We start from the raw sequence: 24370 nt of genomic DNA, 5'->3' as shown, positions 1-24370 counted from the left end.
ATTGTTTAATTGACTTCTGAGGCTGGAGAAGACACCAGGCCCTGAAGGCACTGGGTTTGAGAGACCTGCTCTGAACAGACAACTGCAACAGTGCTTTTAATTCACTGCGTGACTTTCCCACACCTTAAGCCCTGTGATTCAGAAGAGAACCAGGCGTCTTCTCCGAGATCTTCTCGCCTTAGTTTATTGTTAATTGTTTTTAAAGAGCAAAAGCGTACAGATCGGTTACAATGCTCACGGATTAACAAGACAGGAGATCCAATAAGGAGAACTCCCTCCAAATTCAGAAAACACAGATTTATTTAATCAATCCTTTGCAATAACAAAATAAACACAGATTGGAGACAGACTCCCTGGTGAGTGAATTCAGACAATTTCACTGGCATTCAAGAAGCAATACACAAAACTGACTGTTTCATCACAGCCCCACTCACGGGGAGCTTGTATTCTTATTTCTTCAATAAATACTAAACCAGCCTAAATCCTTTTTTTATTTTGAACTGTTAACAGTTAGATAAAAAAAAAACATCCATATCTCACACTTACTTATTGTCTTGATTCACTGTTACTCAAACATCCTCTGAATAAATCACAAGGATTCAGTTTGTTAATAACTACCATTGATCTGGAGTTGGCATGTACCACTGGAATGTGCAGGACAATAGCCGGAGGTGTATGCTAGATTTACAGAGCCTGGCCTCATTAGAATGAGTCCCCCCCTCCCCATACAGAATGGAATTGTCCCATGTGTCCCAGTTACAGGTCCCAGTATGAGCACCAAAGCCTTTTTCACTGCACTTTTTGAACAGCTGATTCTGTTTGCTCCATACAATTCCTCTGCAATGCGTCACAAATCCCATGCTGCAGTTATAGGAATCTGCCATTGACAAGACTGTCCAGGTCAATCCCCTGAGCAAGATCCACAAGCACTGCCAGGTGTGTGTTAGTGCCACCTGCCATTTGTGCCCTGTGTTGTGTTCCAGTTGTTTTGGCTGTTCGCTTTGGTACCGCAGGGCTCTGTAAATCTAACTTCCCAGTGGAAACAGCAAACCCAGGAGTTGCCAATTCCCTTAGAAGTGATCAGATCAGATCAGGAGGGGGCATTGGAGTTTATCTGTACTTGTAGCAAATACCAAAAAGCTAAAAAAAGACAATAGTCACACAAAGCTATCCAGATAGTGCTCTCTCTTCTACTGTTTCAAAATCATTACTATAAAAGTTCTGGTGCATGGTTTTATTAGCAGGACATAACCGCGTAGCATCGCTCAGCTGGGGAAGGTAAAGAACTGTACGATTCAGCATAGGGGCATATAGCCATGATGGATCCAATCTTAGCTAAATCAATCAGGACAAATAAGCTATTTTCATCTGTCCTGACCCAGGAGTTCTCCAATAGCTTGTTTGCTCTTTTATATTCTGGTAATAAGGCAAAAACAAGACTCTTGTCTCCGATTCCAGTCTTTGGCTGATTCCGAGGTCTTACACTAAGTTATAATTAATCCTGTCCCAGTCTCGGGCCCCTGTCTCTGAATTCAGAGGACGGTGGTGGTCTCTGGGATTCAGACTGGCCATTCCAGCAGGCATGATCCCTGAGTTAGTTTTGGAACGAGCTGGGGCAAAGACTTAGAAAACAGTAGTATGGAACGGAGTGCTATGGAACAGAAGAGCCTTTTTCCAGCCAGGCCATCTCTTGTGACGGTCCTGCAGAAAGAGGACAACAGACCCAGGCACTTGGTCACAGGGTCACAGATCACTGGACAGGAAGGTTATAGGACAGAGGGAAGCTGTTACTCAGTCTACTGCATTCTGCAGAGATCACGAGACACACAGAGATTTAGATATATTTCAGTATAAGCATATATATTTAGAATTTTATTTTTCAATTTCAAATAATAAATATGTACACCACAGATTTGATTAAAGCGTGACAACAGGTGAACAATGATAAAAAGACTCTAAATCTAAACAGGTGGCTAAACTGCTTCCTTCATTGAGCTCTTCTTTTTCTTTCCTGATCACTGGCAGCTGCAGGACCTTATTGTCATCATTCTGGTGTCCTGCACATACCCAGTCCTCAGCCAGGGGTTAAAGGTCACTGTTAATCTAGACCCAGGGTGTCAAGAGTCCTGGAGGGCCCAGTGTCCTCTGGGTATTGTTCCATTGAGCTCTCAGTTTATCATGGAGCATCTAATTATGTCAATTGGGCAGCGCAACTGTAGTATTTCACACGTGGCTTCAAAATATTTTATATAGGGAACTGTTGTTTTAATGAATGAATGAATATTCTGAGTTATGAACTGTAAAAGACGTTAAGGAACATCCTATACATACATAAGACGGTAACAAGGTTAAGGGTTTAACTGACAACTCGGGTTGACACAAGCAGCAGGAAGAACAGAGTCCGAGACCCCAGATCTGGTCTGAACAGAACCCCAGGAGTTCTCATACACCTTCAGTCAAGGGTTAAAGGTCACTGTGATCTGAGCTTATTAAGACTATTATTTGACCAGCTAAGCCATTGGGAGCTGGGCAGGATGGAAATCTGATGGCTCTGCCCTGAAGCTCTTCTCGGATCAAGATTTGAGATGAGGAAATAGGGTGTTTCTACAACACCGGGGATGCCAGCACAGTTAAAAAACCCCTGACAATTACAGAAGAAAGCCGGGTCACAATTTTAAAAAGCAGAGACAAAAGACATGCCGAGTCAAAAACCGGGGCCAGAAGGAGCTCTGTAAGGCAACGCACTTCGAGAGATCCACTCACGGACCGTTGTAATTTTTCAGGGCTTTCCAGCTCTTAGATCAAAGGTCTCTTCTCAAAGATTCTTCCCAATAACTCGTATTGAATCTATTAATATAGTAGCGAAAGAGAACAGGAAAGAAATCGGTCCATTGCATGCGAGGTCGAGGGAATCAGATGACTTGATGTCTCTTTCTGGGCGCGCCAGGCCGGAGCAGGAACAGGCTCAGCCCTCGACTCCCTCGATCTCACGACGCGCTGACCGACAGGGAACTAGGGAAGCAAGTGTGGGCTCAGCCTTCTTTTCCCCTTGAAGCGTGAGACAGGTTTGAACAAGAAGCTCAAGCGGTGCCTTCAGGCTCGATCTGCGGCAGACAAAAAGACTTGCGGTGTTCCTCAGGCACAGAGGTGTGCTCACGTTTGCTCCCGTTGTCACGGCCGGACCGCGGTGAAGACATTCCTTTTCAGTACGGACAAACATGAGCCGAGAGGGGCAGAGACAGAGAGGTGTGGTAGAGGGTTAGGGATCGCAGTAGAGTTAGGGTTTAAGATACGGACAGACCGTATCCTCTCCATCAATCAATGAACAGAGAGGCACAGAGACAGAGACAGAGACAGAGACAGAGACAGAGACAGAGACAGAGACAGAGACAGAGACAGAGACAGAGAGATTTATTCAGGTCTGGGGGAAGGGTTAGGGTTTGAGTTACAGACAGACATGAGCAGAGAGGTGCAGAGACAGGTTTCTTCAGGTCCAGGAGAGGGTTAGGGGTGGGGTTTGAGATACAGACAGAAATTAATAGAGAGGTACAGAGACAGAGACAGGTTTATTCAGGTCTGGGTGGAGGGGGGGCAGAGAATTTTGGAGAGGAGATCTGGACCGCGGGTGTGTTAAAAACACGTGGGATACAGATTCCGCTGGAAATCCTAGCTGCAGGATTTGGCGGAAGCCTCAATCCATCTGCTGAGGCTGATCCAGCTTTTTCAGGTCATCCAGGAAGTGGGTGGGAGTCAGGATGTGGGTGGACCCTGTGGGAAGGGAGGAACAGCATCAGACCAGCTTCTCTCCTCCAGAAGACGAAGAGCAGGAAGGATGTAGGTTAGGGACACATTTGAGATCCTGGGATCAGTGAACCAGTGAGCAGCCAGACACGGAGTACCATACTGTAAAGGAATTCATTCAGCCATTCAGTACTCACCCATGAGCACTTCCCACTTGTTGTCGGTGGCGCGGGTCACCTCATAAGCCGCACGCAGCTCGGAGTGCGCCATACCGCCAATTGTGAAGACGATCAGCCGCGGCCCAGAGCGATACTCTGTTGCCGTCTTGTTCTTGTGCCAGTGCCCGAACCGGGCACTGCTGTTGCCGGGAGAGACAGAGATACAAGTCAATCAATAAAGTACTGGCCTGTCACAATGCAGCCTTACTGAGGCTGATGAGTGCTCAAAACATGGGATTCGGAGAGATGATACAATATGAATTTTCCTTTCTTCTGTTCATGAAAGCACCACGGATGCCCTAGTTATCAGCATGATTCACAAGATTTCATGAGGGGCTCTTGAATAGACACACTGCCGTGTGTCCGGGTGTGGGCCCGGGTTCGGGGATCAGGAGAGAGGCCGAAGTCCCAGGTCTTACCTCACGGCAGCCTGCGTGGTGGCCGTAGGGATGGGGTCAGAGATGAACGGCCAGGCCTTCCTGTCCAGTTTGTCCTCTATGGCGTTCTGTAGACAGAATCGTTTCTTTCAGTTCAGCGTGTTTACAGCATTTAGACACTTCTCTGTGTACGCATCAGTCATTGATGGATGAAAAGAGAAGAAGACTTGACTTGCAAATAGAATAAACACAGGAAGTGAGTAGATCCTGGCCAGCCTGCTCCTGACCCCTCTGTGCTCACCTCCATCACGTCCTTGATGATGGGCGTCCAGCGGGAGAGCTGGTAGGTGCTCTCCCTGCGCTCCTTCCTGTCTGGTAAGGTGTTCCCGGCGTTCGCCCCCTGAAACACACACACACCGCTTTCTCTCAGCAGGTACATTTGAACTACTGTCCACACCAATCTACTCAACACAGGGAGCGTGAATCCAGGGAGTGGCACCTCGGGGCACTTACCCCAGCTATGATGGGGCAGCCCAGTTTCTGCAGGTTGGTGATGATGTTGCTGTCCTGTTGGATGTTGGCATGCTGGATGAGCTTGGTGAGGTTCTCCTCAGCAATCCCTATGGATACAGACAGCATTAGTGCATGACTGACACGAAAACCACACCAGAACATCTCCTCTCTCTCCTAGCAGCCTCACTATTGTACATTACACTCACACCCCAGTATTGCACAGCTCCTTAAAACAAACTAAGGGTGATCTCTAGTCACCAATGGAACAGGGAGCAGGGACAGAAGGTCGGGGGTGAGTGACCTGGTACTGTCTGTGCTCGGCAGCAAGGAGGGTGAGCCAGTCCTGTCTGGGCTCAACAGGATCGAGGGTGTGAAGTTTAGGGAAAGGTGATCCAGTCCTGTCTGGGCTCGACAGGAACGAGGGTGTGAAGTTTAGGTAAAGGTGATCCAGGCCTGTCTGGGCTGGACAGGAAGCAGGGTTTAATTTTAGGGAAAGGTGATCCAGGCCTGTCTGGGCTGGACAGGAAGCAGGGCGTGAAGTTTAGGAGAAGGTGATGCAGTCCTGTCTGGGATTGACAGAAATTATGGTGTGAAGTTTAGGAGAAGGTGATCCAGTACAGTCTGGCCTTGGCAGCAAGCAGGGACTGACGAACCTTTTTTCTTCAGGAAGATGTAGAGCAAGATGATGCGGATCTTGTCGTAGGGTTTGATCTCCGCATTGAGGAGCACGGGGACGATGGTCTTCATGGGATCCTTGATGGGCTCCCCCTCTGCATCTTTTCCCATTGCCAGATCCTGGGAAACCACAAACACGGGGTGTGACACGAAACAAATAAGAACCACAAGATCATAAACCAGCTGGGGTCGGAATGGTTGTACGGAAGTGGACTATTAATAGACTCAGAGATTAAGAGGATTCTGTCGTTTTCCCAGTGGTTCCCAGCTCCAGCTCCCTGTGAAGGGTAGGCACGGGAGGTAAAGGATGTGCAGTAATCCTTGATGCGCTGGAACAGCGGCTTGGAGCATCATGCACACATTGACTAACCTCAGTGACATAACTGCGCCGCGCTGGAGAAGCCGAGCTCTACTGGGAGGAGAAATGATAGCAGCTGGCTAAAGAACATTATGCCACACGTTGTAAAAAAAAAAAAGATTTTAAACTGAAATCTCTGAGCTCTTTCAAATCCCCTACTGCACAAAAAAGCCTGTGACAAACAACTTAAAGGCAGCACCGAGAAACTTACAACGCTGGGAAAACAAACACAAAACAGAAAGTGCTTTCTGGAGGGTGACTATCTTGGGCTGCTGAGGCACTTGCTCTTGAGACACACACCCCCTTCCCCTCCCCATTTAGTGAGGTATAGTGTGTGAAGGCCTGTTGAAGCCAATTCCTGCGGCTCACACAGTAACTTGGGAGAAGGGGGTGAGCGGCAGGTTTTCTTCAACACCTTAGTATCAATTAAAAAAAATATTTCAAACCCAAGGATGCTGGGCCCTCGGGCCCCTCTGGGCCCCCCCCCCCTCGAATCTGGAGTAGCGGGCTGCCACTGACCTGCTCCACTTCGCACAGCTTGTCCACGTTGCTCCTGAATTTCTTCATGCAGGCCTCGGCCAGGTGCAGGTGAGTGGAGTACTGGAACACAACAAGGCCAGTGTCAGACACACTCAGCATACCGCCGGCACACACCCCCCCCCGCACACACAGGCAGGGGCACCCTTCCGACTCGGGGCTACAAATCGGGGTTTTACGTATTCTATTGGCAACCAATTAAGTGCAAACTGGGTTTCTGTGAAATCTTAATAAAGCACCGAAAAATATTCCAACAATTACACAAACCCCACCCAACCTCAGCTCCTAACACGATCACTTTATGAGACGAAGTTGCATACAAACGTACAGAATTATCTCAGAAAGCTTGAAAAGATTTGGCCTCTGCTCTCCCATCCTGGCCAGGCCACTAGATGGTGCTGCGATACCAACCCTTTAAGATGCACATACACAGTACGTAGACAACGTATAGATATAGTATATAATGTACATGATACATATAATGTCATGCATATCATGTAAGCAATATAATAATATCTATTAATAATATCCTACACAATCAAAGAATTCAGACAGAACGAAAAGGTAAAAAAGAGCTGAATCTTAAATATCTGTCCTGGGAAGAACAGCTCACTCTGAGAAGCTGTCATTACCGCAACTAAAGCTGTCTGCTCAGAGGACACGGGGGTGGGTGGGCAGGGTGATATTGCGGGAGAGGGTGGGCATTCTGTCAGCAGCCTTTGCTGGCACACAAGCTGTAACAAAGCGCAGCGTGGCACCCTGGAAACACAGGGCTGGGCGTCTCCTCTCTTGAAGACTCCTGGCTCTGTGTCAGTCACAGCTAAACACAGTACCAGCGAAAAGTCAGCGCATCTAACAGCACAGCTCACCCCGACCTCCAGCAAGGCCTGGGGGGGAGGTCTGTTAAAGTCACCCCAATATTTGTCATTCCCAATGTACCTCATTGATTCATTACGGAAACTAAATTCACTCTACGTCACAGAGATCTGCACGTACGGCGAGCTTTGTGGTGCCCAGACGACAGGCACTCCAGCGTGTTAAACCGTCACCCCGCGGGCCTCAGCGTGGCCCCCCCTGCTGTGTGCACCTCTCGAGGCCTCTGTGCTGCGAGAGCCCCGTCTTCATCTCCACGCGTCTGCACGGTCCTGTCACCACAACCGGGGAGCCCAGTGCTGGTGCACAGCGAAGCGCTGTTCACAAGAGGCAATGTGCGAGTGTGGGTGTGGGTGTGAGTGCAGGGCGTGCTGGGAGGTGATAAATGCAGCAGAACCAGTGGACAGGCTGCAGAGATCTACAGTGTAAGAATCGCAACGCACTTGTCTTTTCTGCTTGTTGTTGTTTATGAGCTACAGGTACATTACACGTATATACATGTGACTGAACCGTATGTTTCAGAAATGTGTCTCATGCTAACTGCATTATTGCTTATGGATATTAATTACCCTTTATAAGTCATTTCACTGTAAGCTGCTGTATGCCCAAACAGAGCCTTGTAGCGGAGTCCCTGGACTGGTAACAGGGACCCTCTGTAATCTGTTTCCAGTGCGATGGGGAGGACCGCTGACTCCGTCTGTAAAGGTAACTCCAATGCCCCCCAGTTTTCCACCCCACGGCTCTTTGCGGATTTCACTACAGCAACGACCTACCGTGCTCAGCTCCTTCTGGTACTGCGGCATCTTCTTCAGCATCTGAGACAGGTCTTTGATGTTGGCCTAGGACAGGAAACAGCACCGTGAAGTCAGCCTGCCAGACGACCTCTGACCCCAAACACAGCAACAGCATTCCCTGGGTTTCAGAACCTCCGAGCCCTCAGTGAAGTCAGCAAGCAACGTCGCGGTCTGGGCAGCTCACCTTGTCGGTGTTCATCCTTTTGCCCTCACAGAAATTCTTCAACAGCTCCGTAACTTTCCTGCGATAGAACAAAAGATGTCTCAGAGACGCCAACATTCCTGCAAACACCTGCACGGCGGCTTAAACATCCCCTATCCATCCATGTTCTATCTGCTTCATCCAATTCAGGGCCGCGGGGAAGCTGGAGCTGACCCCGGCTAGCAACGGGTGCAAAGCAGGACACAAATTCAGTCCAGGGCCCCCACGCTGCGAGGCAGCAGTGCTAACAGCAATCCTGAACACTGTCCCACCATGCCACCTGTGACCTTATCCAGGCACTCCTAATTTAATCTGGGTCAACCGCAAATCACCACTGTTCTCTTTCTATTTATCATTATTCAGCACAGCAGGTAAGTAAGGAAGCTGGAGAAAGTGGCTTTGTTCCTCTACGCACGTACAGGCAAGCGCGTGTTAGTTTTGTACAGGAGGCACATCGTGAGGTGAGTCCCCTGTCCTTCTCTCCAGGGCTTCCTGAAGGACAAAGGGGCGGGAGAAGAAAGAAGGGGCGATGGAGAGGTGCAGCCGGAGGACAAAGGTGAGGAGGAGGAAGGGGAGGAAGAGAGTGGAAGAGCAGGAAATGCAGGAGGAGGAGAAAAGGGCGAGGAAGAGGAGGAAGGGGTAATGGAGAGCAGGAAGGGGCAAGGAGGAGGAAGATCGGGAAAGGGCTTGCTAACGTACTTGGTGACGTCGGCGATGTGCATGTGTCTGAGCTGGACCCACAGCTCGTCGTCCTCTTCCAGCAGGACCTCCTTCTCTCGGGACTCCCCGATCCCCGTCGTCTCGTACCTGTCAATCAGACGCCCCCCCGACCCAGGCAGCCAATCAGCTGATGAGCCAATTCAGCAGTCAACCACATAACCCCCTGGCCAATCAAAAACAGTCTAATAATCCAAAACTCAATCAAAACCATCAGTTAACTGACAAAATCACTGAAATCCGTGAGCCACTCAGCTTATCCATTAAACATGAAAATCAATTAACACATCAACCAACCTAACCATCAACCTTCAATTTATATAGCGCCATTTGACTATTCCCACAGTCACCAGATGTCTTTTGTTCTGTTGTTACAGACAAGGATCTACTCCTCCTGCCCCTAAGACGAGTCCCATCTCCTCCAGTGTTCATTCTTGCTGAGCCTTCACTGAAGTAGTTACCTACCGGTACATAATTAAACGATCTGCTCCCAATCTTAACACCCCCTTAACGAGAAACACTCAGCCAGCCAATGATCTGCTTTTTAACACTTTGGAAAAAGCTTGAAACAAAGACGCTGTCCTACAAATTAATTTAGCGTAATAAAGGCCTAGATTGCAGGTCTGCAGTCTTCACAAACCTCTCCTTCCTGTGCCCCACATTGTATCCATTTTGGACAGAAATATTTCAGTGGTGCTCCAAAGTGTTTGGGAAGAATATACCCCAGGTCCTGAACTAGCCCTCTGGCTGCTCACGGGCAACTCCCACATTAACACAGGAAGAACAATCAGCACTGATGTTCGCAATGGTTGTGGCCAAAAAATTATTTTCAAAGTGTGGACATCTGCCATTGTGCTCTGTTTCGAGAGCTGGCCTGATGAGATGATCTGCTCAGTTACAATGGAGAGAATTCGTTTTCTATAGGAGCTGGGGTCCCTTTCTGTACAGATCCCCGATTATTTCACACATCCAAACGGTCTGTGTTTACTTTTATCATAGATTTCTGCTCTTTTCTTATTTCAACAAGAAAACGGCAAGAAGACCTAAGCAAGCCTGAGCTGTTTTTTTCTGTGGCTGACTGTGTGTTTTTCTTTGTTTGTTTTTTGGTGTTTCTGTGTATTTTGTGTTGTTTTTTATGTTGCTTAGTTTTTGTTATGCTGACAAGGCACCCTGCAGGACAGCCGCCCGCTCAGACACACTTGCCCTGACCGGACTCACTTGTAGATGTCGTGCTCAATGTCCAGCAGGTCGTACACCATGGCCTGGAAGGTCAGCTCGTGCAGGATGGGGGAGATGGGGTCGTAGCCGCGGTCCAAGATCAGAAGCTGGGATCGGGCCTTGTCAGCACCCTGACAGAGAGAGAGAGAGACAGACACACGAGGCAGGGATTCAGGCACACGGCACTCCGAGGCCCTGCAGGCTCGAACCGCTGCACAGCCCTGCGCAGATCACAGAGAAGAGGCAGAAAACCCAGGAAATTTAGAAATCATCAGCTTGAAATCTCCAGCACCTGGTGCTGGCTTCCGAACAAGAGCCTTGTGCAGCTGCTAAAACCTTAAGTGGATCAGACTGCTGTGCACAGGGAATCAAAATTGCTAACCCTATGTAACCTATAGTTGGGATTCATAACCCTATATAATCCTTAGTGGATCAGATTGTTGTTCATTAATGGTTTGACTGAAAAAAATGTAAAACCTGGAGTGGATCAGAGTGCTGTGCAATAGAAGCTTTGATTTGGCTTCCTGACTACTGCAGAGTGCAATGTACAGCTAGGCACTGTCAGTGTGTTGTACATCAGTGAAGTTGTTAGAGCAGGCAGCTGCATCAGCATGCAAATTGCAAAAGAACCAGTAGAGGCTACCACAACCGAGACTTTGTATATTTCACGCTTCCTGCTTCCCAGCAGGGTCCGAATCACCGTGTGTTCCTTTGTACTTCAGTGAAGCACAGAGAGCCGCTCAGAAAGCGGTAGTGATTTGCATTTCCATTGCTGAAACTGGGCCTCACACACTGTAACCTGCTGCCACACTCGCTTCTGCTATCTTAAGAATGTGGAAACGGGAAAAACTGGATAGATTTCTAAACTCCACTGTGGTGACTGTAAAAACATTGCTGTCGCAGTACTGGACCAGCAAGGAAGGGACTCCCGGCCAGGGACCTTCACACAGACGGGTCAGCAGTGCGGCACAGTTAAGGCTGGGGTTATGGACTTAATTGGGAGGCTGTGGGTCCAAATCCCACAACTTCCAAATTACTGCTGCAGTCCTTTTGAACAACGTCCTTTACCCAGACTGAACCAGTACAATACCCAGCTGCAAAAACAGGCAAAAATGTCATTTGCTTTGGATAAAAGCATTGGACAAAGGAGCCTTCATCAGCACACTGACACTGAATATACTAATTATACTGTGACTATGGACAATCTGCTCATTGAGGCAGCTTGTTCTGAAAGGGTCTGGGGCTTGTGGAAGTTCCCAAGACGGAGAAAGCAGACAGAGGAAGGGAGACCAGGTACAGTACGTGCCTTGGGACATCCGCCACCAGGAGAGAGCGTGAGCACCGCTTAACAGCAAGAGAGGAGCAGACTGGAAAAGAAAAAAAACAAAGATGAAAGCGAAAGAAGGGAGAAGCACAGAGAGACAAAACCCACAGCATGCAAGAAGAGCAAAGGTCAGGCAAGGTCAAAGGTCAAAGAGGCCGGGCAGAGAGAGGCTCTGCTGGCCTTCAGCTGGCCCGGGGATTGGCCGACAACAAACCGGAGCCATAACACAAGTGACAAAAACCTAAAAATGAACAATTGTTTTCCTTGCATTACCACAGCTGGTAAATGGCGGCAATTACCCTTCAAGATCGCAATAACTCAGCTTTATTTCAGCAGATAAAACATCCATTTCCCTGCCTGTCTGTTTCCAACCAGGATATAAAAGCCTGAGCCCACCCGATGGAGAAACACCGTCTCGCCAGCAGGCAAGGTGATTAAAACCACACTGACACATGAGACTGTAAGTCTTGTTGATCCCACAGGATGGGCTTCTCCTTCCTACGTTTTCCATGGCTTCTCCAAGCCCGGCAATCCAGCTTGTTTCCTTTATTTTCCCCCGGAGTCTCTGGACAGCGAAGCCAGGGGGGAAAAGGAAGGCCAGGACACTCCGGCGCGTGGCCGCCTCACCTCTCCCATGCTAGGGTTGTCCGCCTTGTGGGCTTTCAGCCGGTCCAGCACCATCTCGGCGAAGGCCGCGTTGTCCTCCGGGCCCCTGGGGGAAGACGCACAGAGAAACGTGACCAGGGCGTCGCGGCTCCCATTGCCAGTGCACAGATCACACGGGGCAGAGCAGGCTCTGGCTTACTGGCCAAACACTGTGGCCACCCCCTCTCCCAGGTCAAACAAACAGACTGTCCGCCGAGACAAGACTTCAAGGAGTTCAGTCCCACAGAACCCACACCCTCACGCCGGCTCAACGGAGCGCGATCCTGCTGGCAGAACGGGGACGGAGCTGGGCTTCGATATTTTACCCAGGATCCCACTGCCGTGTTCAGGGGGGAGGTTTGTCCCTATTATTAGGGCCTCCATCAAAGCCCCCTACAATTTCCGATGTCTGTCTCTGGCCAGCACACCATCCACCCATTTTCTAACCACTGTATCCAACTCAGGGTCACGGATGGAGCTGGAGCCTACCTCAGCAAGTAACAGGCACACGGCTGGGTTCAGACACGCACACGCACACGCACACGCACTCGCACACGCACTCGCACACGCACTCGCACTCGCACACGCACACGCACACGCACACGCACACGCACACGCCAGGGCCAGCTTTCCTAGAAGCCAACGAACCCACCAGCATGTCTTTGGACTGTGGGAGGAAACCGGAACACAAGCACACCAGGAGCTGGTAAACCCTGGAGTGGATCAGACTGTCGGGACCCAGAGAGCAAGAAGCCCAAGAAGCCAGGATCCCTCTAAAGCTAGCTAAGCCCAGTGACTGGATATGGCTGACCCGTGACTGGTGAGCAGCATCACCCCCACCGCCCCATGATGGAAATGGAGAGCTCAGTGAAAGCCCCCAACTCCCCCTAATCTTTCAGACCAGAGTCTCTCCGCCTGTGCGGAATTACATTCCCAGGAGGCACACCACTGAGACACACATCCAAGGGGCCACTCAGGCAGGCTGATGAGCCTCACTGCATCCCAGCCCCCCCCCCCCCCCAGCGGCCCCAGGAGCTCACACTCATTTCTTCCCTGCCTCCAGCTGCCAAGTCACTCTGTCATTCTCCAAAGCCTCATTTCCTAAAATAACTCCTAAGAAAACCACAAAGGTGCAATACTGGAGGGAAGAGAGCATGGCACTAGGAAAGAAAACACTTGCAAATTGACCGGAGGCACAATACATCAATCATCTGGCAGAGACCCACACAAGAGTCTTGTAGCTGATAAAACCTGGAGCTGATGACACTGCTGTGCAACGGGAGCCCGGCTGACAGCAGTGTTAAATATGGAGATGGACAAACAGGCTGCTGTGCACTGGGAGCCTGATCGACGTCAGTGTAAGAGCTGGCATGAAAGAGGCTGCAAGGGGTCAGAAGAGCAACAGTGCAAAACATGGAGCGGAACAGGCTGTCAGTCTTGGGGACTGAAACGAGGAGGATGGAGTTGAAGAAGGAGAGTCGGCCTCGGTGTGTCCTACTTGCGGTAGCGCACGGCGGGGTACTCCTTCAGCGTGGCGCAGAGCGTGGCGATCTGCTCGGCCAGGGTCTCCATCAGCTTGGTCTTGTTGCCGGAGGAATGGGGGCTGAAGAAGGTGTGGAAGGAGCCCGGACTGTCCAGGGAGAAAACCTGGAAGGACAGGGGGACAGGTGAGAGGTCAGGGCTGTCCAGGGAGAAGAGCTGGGAGGACAGGGGGACAGGTGAGAGGTCAGGGCTGTCCAGGGAGAAGAGCTGGGAGGACAGAGGGACAGGTCAAAGCTCAGGGCTGTCCAGGGAGAAGACCTGGGAGGACAGAGGGACAGGTCAGAGCTCAGGGCTGTCCAGGGAGAAGACCTGGGAGGACAGAGGGACAGGTCAGAGCTCAGGGCTGTCCAGGAAGAAGAGGTGGGAGAACAGAAGGACAGGTCAGAGGTCAAGGCTGACCAAGGAGAAGACCTGGGAGAACAGAGGGACAGGTCAGCGCTCAGGCTGCCCAGGGAGAAGACCCGGGAGGACAGAGGGACAGGTCAAAGCTCAGGATGTCTGGGGACAAGACAAAGACCTGGGAGGACAGAGGGACAGGTGAGAGGTCAGGGCTGTCCAGGGAGAAGACCTGGGAGGACAGAGGGACGGATCAGAGCTCAGGCTGTCTAGAGAGAAGACCAGAAAAATACACCAAGCATGGTGTGTTTCACTCCCATGCGCATGAAAAAAAAAAACTTCTTTTAACTTCTGAGACGGACTCCTGAATGTCTTTTAAGGGGAAGAGGAAAAAAATTCTCCAAGACCACAAACTACAAAAAGCCAATACCCCAATGTGAGACGGCTGTTTCTGCTCATGTTAGGACCCAGGGGGAGAAGAGTCCGGAGTGAAGGCAAGACAGCTTGGAGGCAGAGAGGCTGGAATCAGTCCAGTGCACAGAGAGGGACACACAGCCTATAGTTTCACCACTCGCACCTGGGACTCCTTGGGCAGGAAGGCCACATTGATCTCTTTCAGGGTCTTGATGACTTTGGACACCCGTGACTTGCCGATCTCAGTGAAGAGGTTATCCGGACAGACTGTGGAGCGACGGGAACACATTGGCACCAGGCAGTGGATTCAGCTCCCAATTACTTTTCCGAAAACCCCAATCCACCCCCAATTCTAGTGTCAGCTGGCTTCAAGTCAATTTCTTTATTCTTTTTTTGCATTAAATCCCAATCCCCATTAACAATTCCTTTTTGCAATTAATTCCCAAGGTCAATTTCTAATTCATATTTAGGATCTTTTCAGAATCCCTTTAATAACATTAGTTCCAGAATCACAGTTCCTAATTTGTTTAAAGGCTAATTCCCTCTTTCTTTGTTGGTTTTATACATCAGTCAGACACAGCCGAGTTTCAACAGAGCACCAGCGTCAGAGATCAGGGCGCTGCTAGAGAACGGAATCTTACCATCAGTGAAGAAGACGTGAGCCGCTTTGTAAGTGAAGGCAGTATCTCGGAAATCATTAATCATCGCCATGACAGACTGGAACACAGAGAGAGGAGTCAATACAGACTGGACACTACAGTACATTAACACTGCACTGAGAGAGGGGTTCATACAGACACACTGACTGGACACTACAGTACATTAACACTGCACTGAGAGAGAGGGGTTCATACAGACACACTGACTGACTGGACACTACAGTACATTAACACTGCACTGAGAGAGAGGGGTTCATACAGACACACTGACTGACTGGACACTCCAGTACATTAACACTGCACTGAGAGAGAGGGGTTCATACAGACACACTGACTGACTGTATTATTAGGTAATAAAATTTTAGATTTGTAATATACCAGCACTCCCATTCTATATGCATGAAAGCCTTGTCTGCCTCCCCCCAGGTCCCCTGGGAAAGACAGCGCCCCCTACCTTCTCAACAGGAGAGATGAGATAAATGGCCTCCAGGCTGGAAATGGGCTCCCGGCGCTTATTGATGTCCTCCACAACTGCAGAGCCAGAGAAAAGACACATGACTCCTCTCCGAGACCCTGGCAGGTCCCACATCAACCCAAAGAACTTCTTACCCTGGTGTTTGCAGTGATACCTGCCGGAGCTGGAGTCACTAAGGGTGCGTTTCTCACATGTGGGCTTGCAGTGACCGCACACAGGAAGCCCCTGTGTGTTAGTGTTCTTTCATGCGTACTAACCAGAACGGGACAGCGACCTCACGTGAGAAAAGCGTTCTGTACAGAATTCTATGGGACATTTCTTTTAGGGTGCTGCAGCACCCCACACTTCACTGCTATAGGGGGATACTCCGCCTCTTACTAGTGATTCCTTCCGCCATGATATCGGACATCTTGCAGCAGGACGAGAGGATCCTCATACTGGGGTGGTCGACGATCAGGACCTACAGAGGGAGCAGGAAGGAGAGAGAGGGGCTGACGACACCGAGCAGCAGGCGAAGGGCTCGTCCTTCTGTCCGCGAAGCAGTACTCAACGAACAGCCCCCGTCAGAAAACCCTTACCTTCCATTCTCCCTCCTTCTTCACACTCCTAATCACGCCGGTCAGGATTTCTGATGGACAAGAGCAGAGAAAAACAAACGTTACCTGGGTTTTGTTTCACCCAGTGGGCTGCACCCTTAAAGCCGGAAAAATTATTTCTGACAAGGCTCTTCCTGAGAGGAAAAGAGAGAGAGCTGGTGAAAACAGCACAAAACCCGAGGGAAGACATTCTAGAACACTGGCGCCATCCCAGGACAGTTCTGGAGAAATGGTGCCATCTCAGAAGACTTCTGGAACAGTGGCGCAGTCCCGGAAGAGTTCTGGAACAACGGCGCAGTCCCGGAAGAGTTCTGGAACAACGGCGCACTCCCGGAAGAGTTCTGGAACAGTGGGGCCGTCATTTCTTGAACACTGGCACAGTGCCGGAACAGTTCTGGGACTTTTCGAAACTTTCAAAGAAGTGAGTATTCTTGGAATTAGACAATCTGACAGTCTCAGTGCTGTTTTTATCTGCAGTGTTAAATACGGTTTCACAGGACACTGTTCTGCAGAGACTGCAGAGCAGGGGGTGAGAACCTGGTGCATCCCCTGTGAACAGACAGCCCTAACACACTGCAAGAGAGCTCAAGAAACACCTCAGCAGAAAAAATGAATGCAAGTTAACATCTGATATACTGTAGAAGCAGATTAACTTCTTGGCATATAAGAATCTAGACCCCTGTGACTGGGCTGTGTCAGTGTACTGGACTCCACAGGGACTAGAAGAGTCCAGAGCCCTGTGACTGGGCTGTGTCAGTGTACTGGACTCCACAGGGACTAGAAGAGTCCAGAGCCTGTGACTGGGCTGTGTCAGTGTCCTGGACTCCACAGGGACTAGAAGAGTTCAGAGCCCTGTGACTGGGCTGTGTCAGTGTACTGGACTCCACAGGGACTAGAAGAGTCCAGAGCCCTCTGACTGGGCTGTGTCAGTGTCCTGGACTCCACAGGGACTAGAAGAGTCTAGAGCCTGTGACTGGGCTGCGTCAGTGTCCTGGACTCCACAGGGACTAGCAGAGTCTAGAGCCCTGTGACTGGGCTGCGTCAGTGTCCTGGACTCCACAGGGACTAGAAGAGTCCAGAGCCCTGTGACTGGGCTGTGTCAGTGTCCTGGACTCCATAGGGACTAGAAGAGTCTAGAGCCTGTGACTGGGCTGTGTCAGTGTCCTGGACTCCACAGGGACTAGAAGAGTCCAGAGCCCTGTGACTGGGCTGTGTCAGTGTCCTGGACTCCACAGGGACTAGAAGAGTCTAGAGCCCTGTGACTGGGCTGTGTCAGTGTCCTGGACTCCACAGGGATTAGAAGAGTCCAGAGCCCTGTGACTGGGCTGTGTCAGTGTCCTGGACTCCACAGGGACTAGAAGAGTCTAGAGCCCGTGACTGTGCTGTGTCAGTGTCTTGGACTCCACAGGGACTAGAAGAGTCTAGAGCCCTGTGACTGGGCTGTGTCAGTGTCCTGGACTCCACAGGGACTAGAAGAGTCTAGAGCCCTGTGACTGGGCTGTGTCAGTGTACTGGACTCCACAGGGACTAGAAGAGTCTAGAGCCCTGTGACTGGGCTGTGCCAGTGTCCTGGACTCCACAGGGACTAGAAGAGTCCAGAGCCTGTGACTGGGCTCTGTCAGTGTCCTGGACTCCACAGGGACTAGAAGAGTCTAGAGCCCTGTGACTGGGCTGTGTCAGTGTACTGGACTCCACAGGGACTAGCAGAGTCTAGAGCCCTGTGACTGGGCTGTGTCAGTGTCCTGGACTCCACAGGGACTAGAAGAGAATAGAGCCCTCTGACTGGGGCTATATGAGACTCAGAATGTTTCAATCCCCACTTTCATTTGCTTAAGAACACAGACACAGAAATGATTCTGATTGCAGCATGTTATCGGCACACCTGCTTTACCTGGTTGTGTTATTATCAGGCTGCAATGCAGTGAGGTCAAATAACTTAATTAACCTCAGCCAGCGAGGGGCAGGAGGCCTGCTATTTAAATCCAGCAGTGCTACGCGCTCTCCGTGACACTCTCCCGACTCGGTGCGTCACAGCTTTTTATGTTGGCAAGCCTGCCGTGTTTTTTTCCAGCCCGCTCCGCAAATTCGATGTCCGCTGCGTGGATTTTAACAGAGAGCACCCCCTGCCCTCTCCATTCTGTTTAATGAATTCCAATTACTCCCCTCAGAAGGCAGATAAACACAAACAGGCTTAAATTCTCATTTATATAACCCTGCTCAACAGATGATCCTGTTGTGCGAATATATATATGTGTGTATGTGTATTGTTTATTTGTGTGTTTTTTATATCGTGTGCTGCTGCCAAACAAATTGCCCCTCGGGGATAAAGATTCTCTCCGACAACAGTCGCCCAGCTGCAGAGCGGCTCTGGGGTCACCAGAGTCCAACAGGGGTCCCTCCTGATGCCTGTTTGTATTGTTTCTCTCTGATGTGGTTCTTAATGAGGTCAAATCATGGTAGTATTTCTGCCTCACCCACTAGATCAGCCATACTGGAAAACAACTACTTGTTATGGTTCACCTTTAATTTCCATCCCATCGGGGAAACAGGGAGGAGAGTTTCGGAGCAACAGGAGAAGCAGCAAAACAATATTCGTTTTTTATTACCAGATTTGAATTTTTTTTTTAAAAAAAGCACCTGTTTTAGGACAGCAATAATAGCACTGGGGCGGTCAGATTTGGTCTGCTTGATTTCTCAGCAATGAGATCTATCAGATCTACTGAGACCGGGTCTCCTTCTCCACACTCAACCTCCTGGAACAACCCCAAGCAGATTGAGAAGAACTCAATTTGCTAGAGCCCAAATCTCTAGGAGGAATGATGACTCTGATTCACTCTCCATCCAGCAAATCTGTCCCAACTCTCATCACAGGATTAGCAGATTTAAAAATCAAGGACAGAGAAAAGAAGGTTAATCTAAAACAGGGGCCCACTTGGTGACAGGCCTCTCTGATTTGGGTCAGCCAATGAGAGAAAGTGCAGGCAAGAGAATGGATCACATCCAGATTAACAGAGTACAGTAGGACCACAGTGTAACAATAGGGGCTGAAATCCCAGTGGTGTAGAACCCTATTACAATAGAAGCTACAGTCCCAGTACAGTAGTCCTGTTATAATAGGAGCTACAGTCCCAGTACAGTAATCTTGTTACAATAGGGGCTACAGTCCCAGTGCAGTAGGACAGTCCTGTTACAATAGGAGCTACAGTCCCAGTACAGTAGTCCTGTTATAATAGGAGCTACAGTCCCAGTACAGTAATCTTGTTAAAATAGAGGCTACAGTCCCAGTGCAGTAGGACAGTCCTGTTACAATAGGGGCTACAGTCCCAGTGCAGTAGAACAGTCCTGTTACAATAGGAGCTACAGTCCCAGTGCAGTAGAACAGTCCTGTTACAATAGGGGCTACAGTCCCAGTGCAGTAGAACAGTCCCGTTACAATAGGGGCTACAGTCCCAGTGCAGTAGAACAGTCCTGTTACAATAGGGGCTACAGTCCCAGTGCAGTAGAACAGTCCTGTTACAATAGGAGCTACAGTCCCAGTGCAGTAGAACAGTCCTGTTACAATAGGGGCTACAGTCCCAGTGCAGTAGAACAGTCCTGTTACAATAGGAGCTACAGTCCCAGTGCAGTAGAACAGTCCTGTTACAATAGGGGCTACAGTCCCAGTGCAGTAGAACAGCCCTGTTACAAAAGGAGCTACAGTCCCAGTGCAGTAGAACAGTCTCGTTACAATAGGAGCTACAGTCCCAGTGCAGTTGGACAGTCCTGTTACAATAGGAGCTACAGTACCAGTACAGTAGTCCTGTTATAATAGGAGCTACAGTCCCAGTACAGTAATCTTGTTACAATAGGGGCTACAGTCCCAGTGCAGTAGAACAGTCCTGTTACAATAGGAGCTACAGTCCCAGTGCAGTAGAACAGTCCTGTTACAATAGGGGCTACAGTCCCAGTGCAGTAGAACAGTCCTGTTACAATAGGAGCTACAGTCCCAGTGCAGTAGAACAGTCCTGTTACAATAGGGGCTACAGTCCCAGTGCAGTAGAACAGTCCTGTTACAAAAGGAGCTACAGTCCCAGTGCAGTTGAACAGTCTCGTTACAATAGGAGCTACAGTCCCAGTGCAGTTGGACAGTCCTGTTACAATAGGAGCTACAGTACCAGTACAGTAGTCCTGTTATAATAGGAGCTACAGTCCCAGTACAGTAATCTTGTTACAATAGGGGCTACAGTCCCAGTGCAGTAGAACAGTCCTGTTACAATAGGAGCTACAGTCCCAGTACAGTAATCTTGTTACAATAGAGGCTACAGTCCCAGTGCAGTAGGACAGTCCTGTTACAATAGGGGCTACAGTCCCAGTGCAGTAGAACAGTCCTGTTACAATAGGAGCTACAGTCCCAGTGCAGTAGAACAGTCTCGTTACAATAGGAGCTACAGTCCCAGTGCAGTAGAACAGTCCTGTTACAATAGGGGCTACAGTCCCAGTGCAGTAGAACAGTCCTGTTACAATAGGGGCTACAGTCCCAGTGCAGTAGGACAGTCCTGTTACAATAGGAGCTACAGTCCCAGTGCAGTAGAACAGTCCTGTTACAATAGGAGCTACAGTCCCAGTGCAGTAGAACAGTCCTGTTACAATAGGAGCTACAGTCCCAGTGCAGTAGAACAGTCCTGTTACAATAGGGGCTACAGTCCCAGTGCAGTAGAACAGTCCTGTTACAATAGGAGCTACAGTCCCAGTGCAGTAGAACAGTCTCGTTACAATAGGAGCTACAGTCCCAGTGCAGTTGGACAGTCCTGTTACAATAGGAGCTACAGTACCAGTGCAGTAGAACAGTCCTGTTACAATAGGAGCTACAGTCCCAGTACAGTAATCTTGTTACAATAGGGGCTACAGTCCCAGTGCAGTAGAACAGTCCTGTTACAATAGGGACTACAGTCCCAGTGCAGTAGGACAGTCCTGTTACAATAGGAGCTACAGTACCAGTACAGTAGTCCTGTTATAATAGGAGCTACAGTCCCAGTACAGTAGTCCTGTTATAATAGGAGCTACAGTCCCAGTACAGTAATCTTGTTACAATAGGGGCTACAGTCCCAGTGCAGTAGAACAGTCCTGTTACAATAGGAGCTACAGTACCAGTACAGTAGTCCTGTTACAATAGGAGCTACAGTACCAGTACAGTAGTCCTGTTACAATAGGGGCTACAGTCCCAGTGCAGTAGGACAGTCCCGTTACAATAGAGACGGTACTGGACTGTGTTTTTATAACAGATGTGTAAAAGCTACCACTATAGCTACAGGGTTCTAATATCACAACAAGTACTGCTACTCTCAATAACGACAACAGTCAACAAACCCCCTTCTCAGTGGTGGAGAGCTCTCTACGTGCCTGACAGGGAGTTCTGGCAGAACCATTACGCAACACCTGCAATTCTGGAGTACCCTTCACTGCGTCCCTCTGTCACCGCAGCCTGTCCCACCTGCCCAGACTCTCCGCACACACCTGACATTCCAGACCTGATGTCACATTCCACAGCAGTTAAGTGACACATACGTATTATTCCCAACCAGCAGCGAAACCCATTCCAGTCACACTGAAGAAAAACTCCCACTCCAGGAATGCGATCCATTTTAGGTTTTACCAGCTGCAGAGTGCTGCCACAATGAAGTATTACAGTGCTGTTGCTGTTGTGTACTGGGAATCTGATCTACCTCCCTGAACACATACATTTCCTGCTTTTCCACCCAACCTCTGTCTGGAGCTCAGCTCCCAATGAGAGAAATCATTATAGATTTCTGACATGTCCCCATCATCATTAATGACCATCCTATAGTGACCACAAATTTCTTCCCTTGTGTTTATTGTGGGAATAAACACAAGTTACAATCTTACGAGAAATTACGATCAGCACGGATCATATAATGAAGAAGGCGCAACAGAGGATGACCTTCTCAGGAACTGAGAAGGATCTTGGTCAGTTTCACACGGCCATTATTCAAAGTATATTGACAGCTTCCATCACTGTTTGGGTTGGGAATTTAGACTGCTCTACAAAAGGAAAAATTGAAAGAATTGTACCCAGAGCCTCAGATATAAACAGGCTGTGAACTCCCTTCCTTTCCATGCCTTTACACAAGCCGCACCTCCCGTCCTGCTTACAAGATTATTTCACACCCCTCTCACCCAGCTCGTAATCTTTCTCAGCTCCCCTCTTTGGGAAAACGTTTCACCCTCAGCTGTGAACTCTCCGCCTTCAGCCATCGAGCCTCCCGTGAGAACCTCCTTTATAATTCTGTTGCCGGATGCACGGTTAATGTTTACCTATGCATGTGATTGCCATTGTGCTGTGCTTGTGTTTTCATTTCAGTTCGTATTATTTTGTTATATTGTACGTGTTGCCTATCTGCTCCATCAGTGTTATCCTGCTGTACTGAAAGCAGACACCGCCAACTGCTGCGGTGTGGCAATAAACATTTCCGTATCTACGGACCTTCTGTTCGAAATCCCAACTTCCCGTTCTCCGAAGCCGGCATACCGAACTGGGATCGCACAGGAACTGATATTTTTAAGGACGTGGTGAGGCACTAACTGAAAAGTAAACTTGTTAAGAGTATTTAAAAAAAAAACCAAGAATCAGATATCTAAGTACAGAAGGGAGTAAGAGGGTGGGAGGAGGTGCGATTAGTCGACAGCACAGGGAAATAACGCCGCCCGCAATAACGGTATTGCAGCAGAGCCCGGGCCACTTCCTCCTCGTCCAGACAGCACCCCGCGGTCTGCGGGTCTCCCCCTGGCACCAGCACGCTAGCTACCACCAAGACAAGTGCGGGGGAAGGATGGCCATGTCACTGTCACTCGGGTGAAATCGTCCGAATGCCGTGTATGACATAAAGGTCCATAAGCACAACACCGAACACACCCTCGCAGAATCCCGTCCGTGTCACATGACGAGTCGGGCAGGCGGAGCAGCTCCGCGGCCGGTTACACACACACACTATCAGAAATGACAGCCACACACGACGCGGAGTGACCACGGCTAACCGGCTCGAACCCAGTCCGTCCTCGGTGAATTACACCCCATCCCGCCACGGGCGGACAAGTCGCGTAGCGGGTTTTAATCACACGCCCCTCCGCGGCGACCCCACTGAACCCCACTATTCCCTGCACTCACGCCCGAGGGGCTGGAAACTTAAAATTCCCGATTTGGGGGTCATCACCACGGCGGCACTGCCTGACTCTTCGGGGCTCGGACGTGCAGAAGATTTACTCGGGCGTTGACGTACGCGACCACTGTAAATACTGGATATACTGTAAATGAACCACTTAACAGAGAAATCACCGATTCTCCGCATTGCCATTCGCCAGTCTCAGACAGTCTTACTCTGGGATCACCTTGGCTAGGGGAGATACCAGAGTGAGAGGAAGATCCACCAATCATTAAATTCACATAATTAAATTACTTTTTTCCCCCATCAGTTAGTCGGTGTGTAAATCCGAGCAGCGCCATGCATCTCCTTACAGACAGCGAGTTTCACCGGACCCGAGTCTAATTCAGAAGACGAGGAAACTAGGTTTGAAATAACTGTTACTGCCGCAGACGCCGGCAACTGATCCCTTTTGAGTGAACTGAAAAGCAACGGCTATAGAATACGTGCCTTTAAATCTGGCTTTTTTTTTAAAAAGTAAAAAATCCACAAATTCAGAGAATTGCCGAGATACGAATGTTTACAAGTGACGCAAGTCTTTCCTCACTTCGCTGCTGTATAAAGTGATGTATCGACCACTAACAAAGACTGCCACGCCACTCTTTAACCAGTGCAACAGAAACGACAGACAACTTTCTCCTCCATGGTTTGTAAACTTGTTTTTTTTTTACTTACTTTCCCCGACCACTGCCTTCAGCCCACTGGGAGCCATCTTGACACTTCCGGGTTTCGGGCTCACACAGCTGGAGAAAGTGAAAAGCAAACCCTCTGACGACACTTCCGGCGGCGGGCGTGACGTCACCGGTGCCATTTCGTTGATGGAATTAAGACGGTGTTGGCTTGGATACACATGCAGACGTGATTCTTGAATGTAAAGACCCCCCAAAAAACACTCATATTGCTTCTTTAATTCTGCCCGTTATTTTTTCATTTACGTGATAGAACACAATTTTCAAACTC

General features: G+C 49.4%; 1 protein-coding gene across 1 annotated transcript; it reads right to left on the bottom strand.

Moving 5' to 3' along the window:
• Positions 1–284: 284 nt before the first annotated feature.
• On the bottom strand, positions 285–24143 carry stxbp2 (syntaxin binding protein 2). The gene is made up of 19 exons (XM_088932052.1): positions 24086–24143; positions 16197–16246; positions 15997–16078; positions 15598–15674; positions 15126–15201; positions 14648–14751; positions 13691–13839; positions 12175–12259; positions 10224–10354; positions 8988–9095; positions 8271–8328; positions 8066–8131; positions 6402–6482; positions 5503–5644; positions 4850–4956; positions 4638–4736; positions 4379–4464; positions 3939–4099; positions 285–3768 (listed from the first exon to the last, which is right to left on the bottom strand). The coding sequence occupies exons 1-19, from the start codon at positions 24120–24122 to the stop codon at positions 3692–3694; spliced, it is 1776 nt and encodes a 591-aa protein (XP_088788178.1). The 5' UTR covers positions 24123–24143; the 3' UTR covers positions 285–3691.
• Positions 24144–24370: the final 227 nt, after the last annotated feature.

The sequence above is a fragment of the Atractosteus spatula genome, chromosome 14, assembly GCF_055471065.1.
Source record: "Atractosteus spatula isolate fAtrSpa1 chromosome 14, fAtrSpa1.hap1, whole genome shotgun sequence".
Taxonomy (NCBI): domain Eukaryota; kingdom Metazoa; phylum Chordata; class Actinopteri; order Semionotiformes; family Lepisosteidae; genus Atractosteus; species Atractosteus spatula.
The sequence above is the reverse complement of the archived record's forward strand: the minus strand, read 5'-3'. Positions and strand labels throughout refer to the sequence as shown.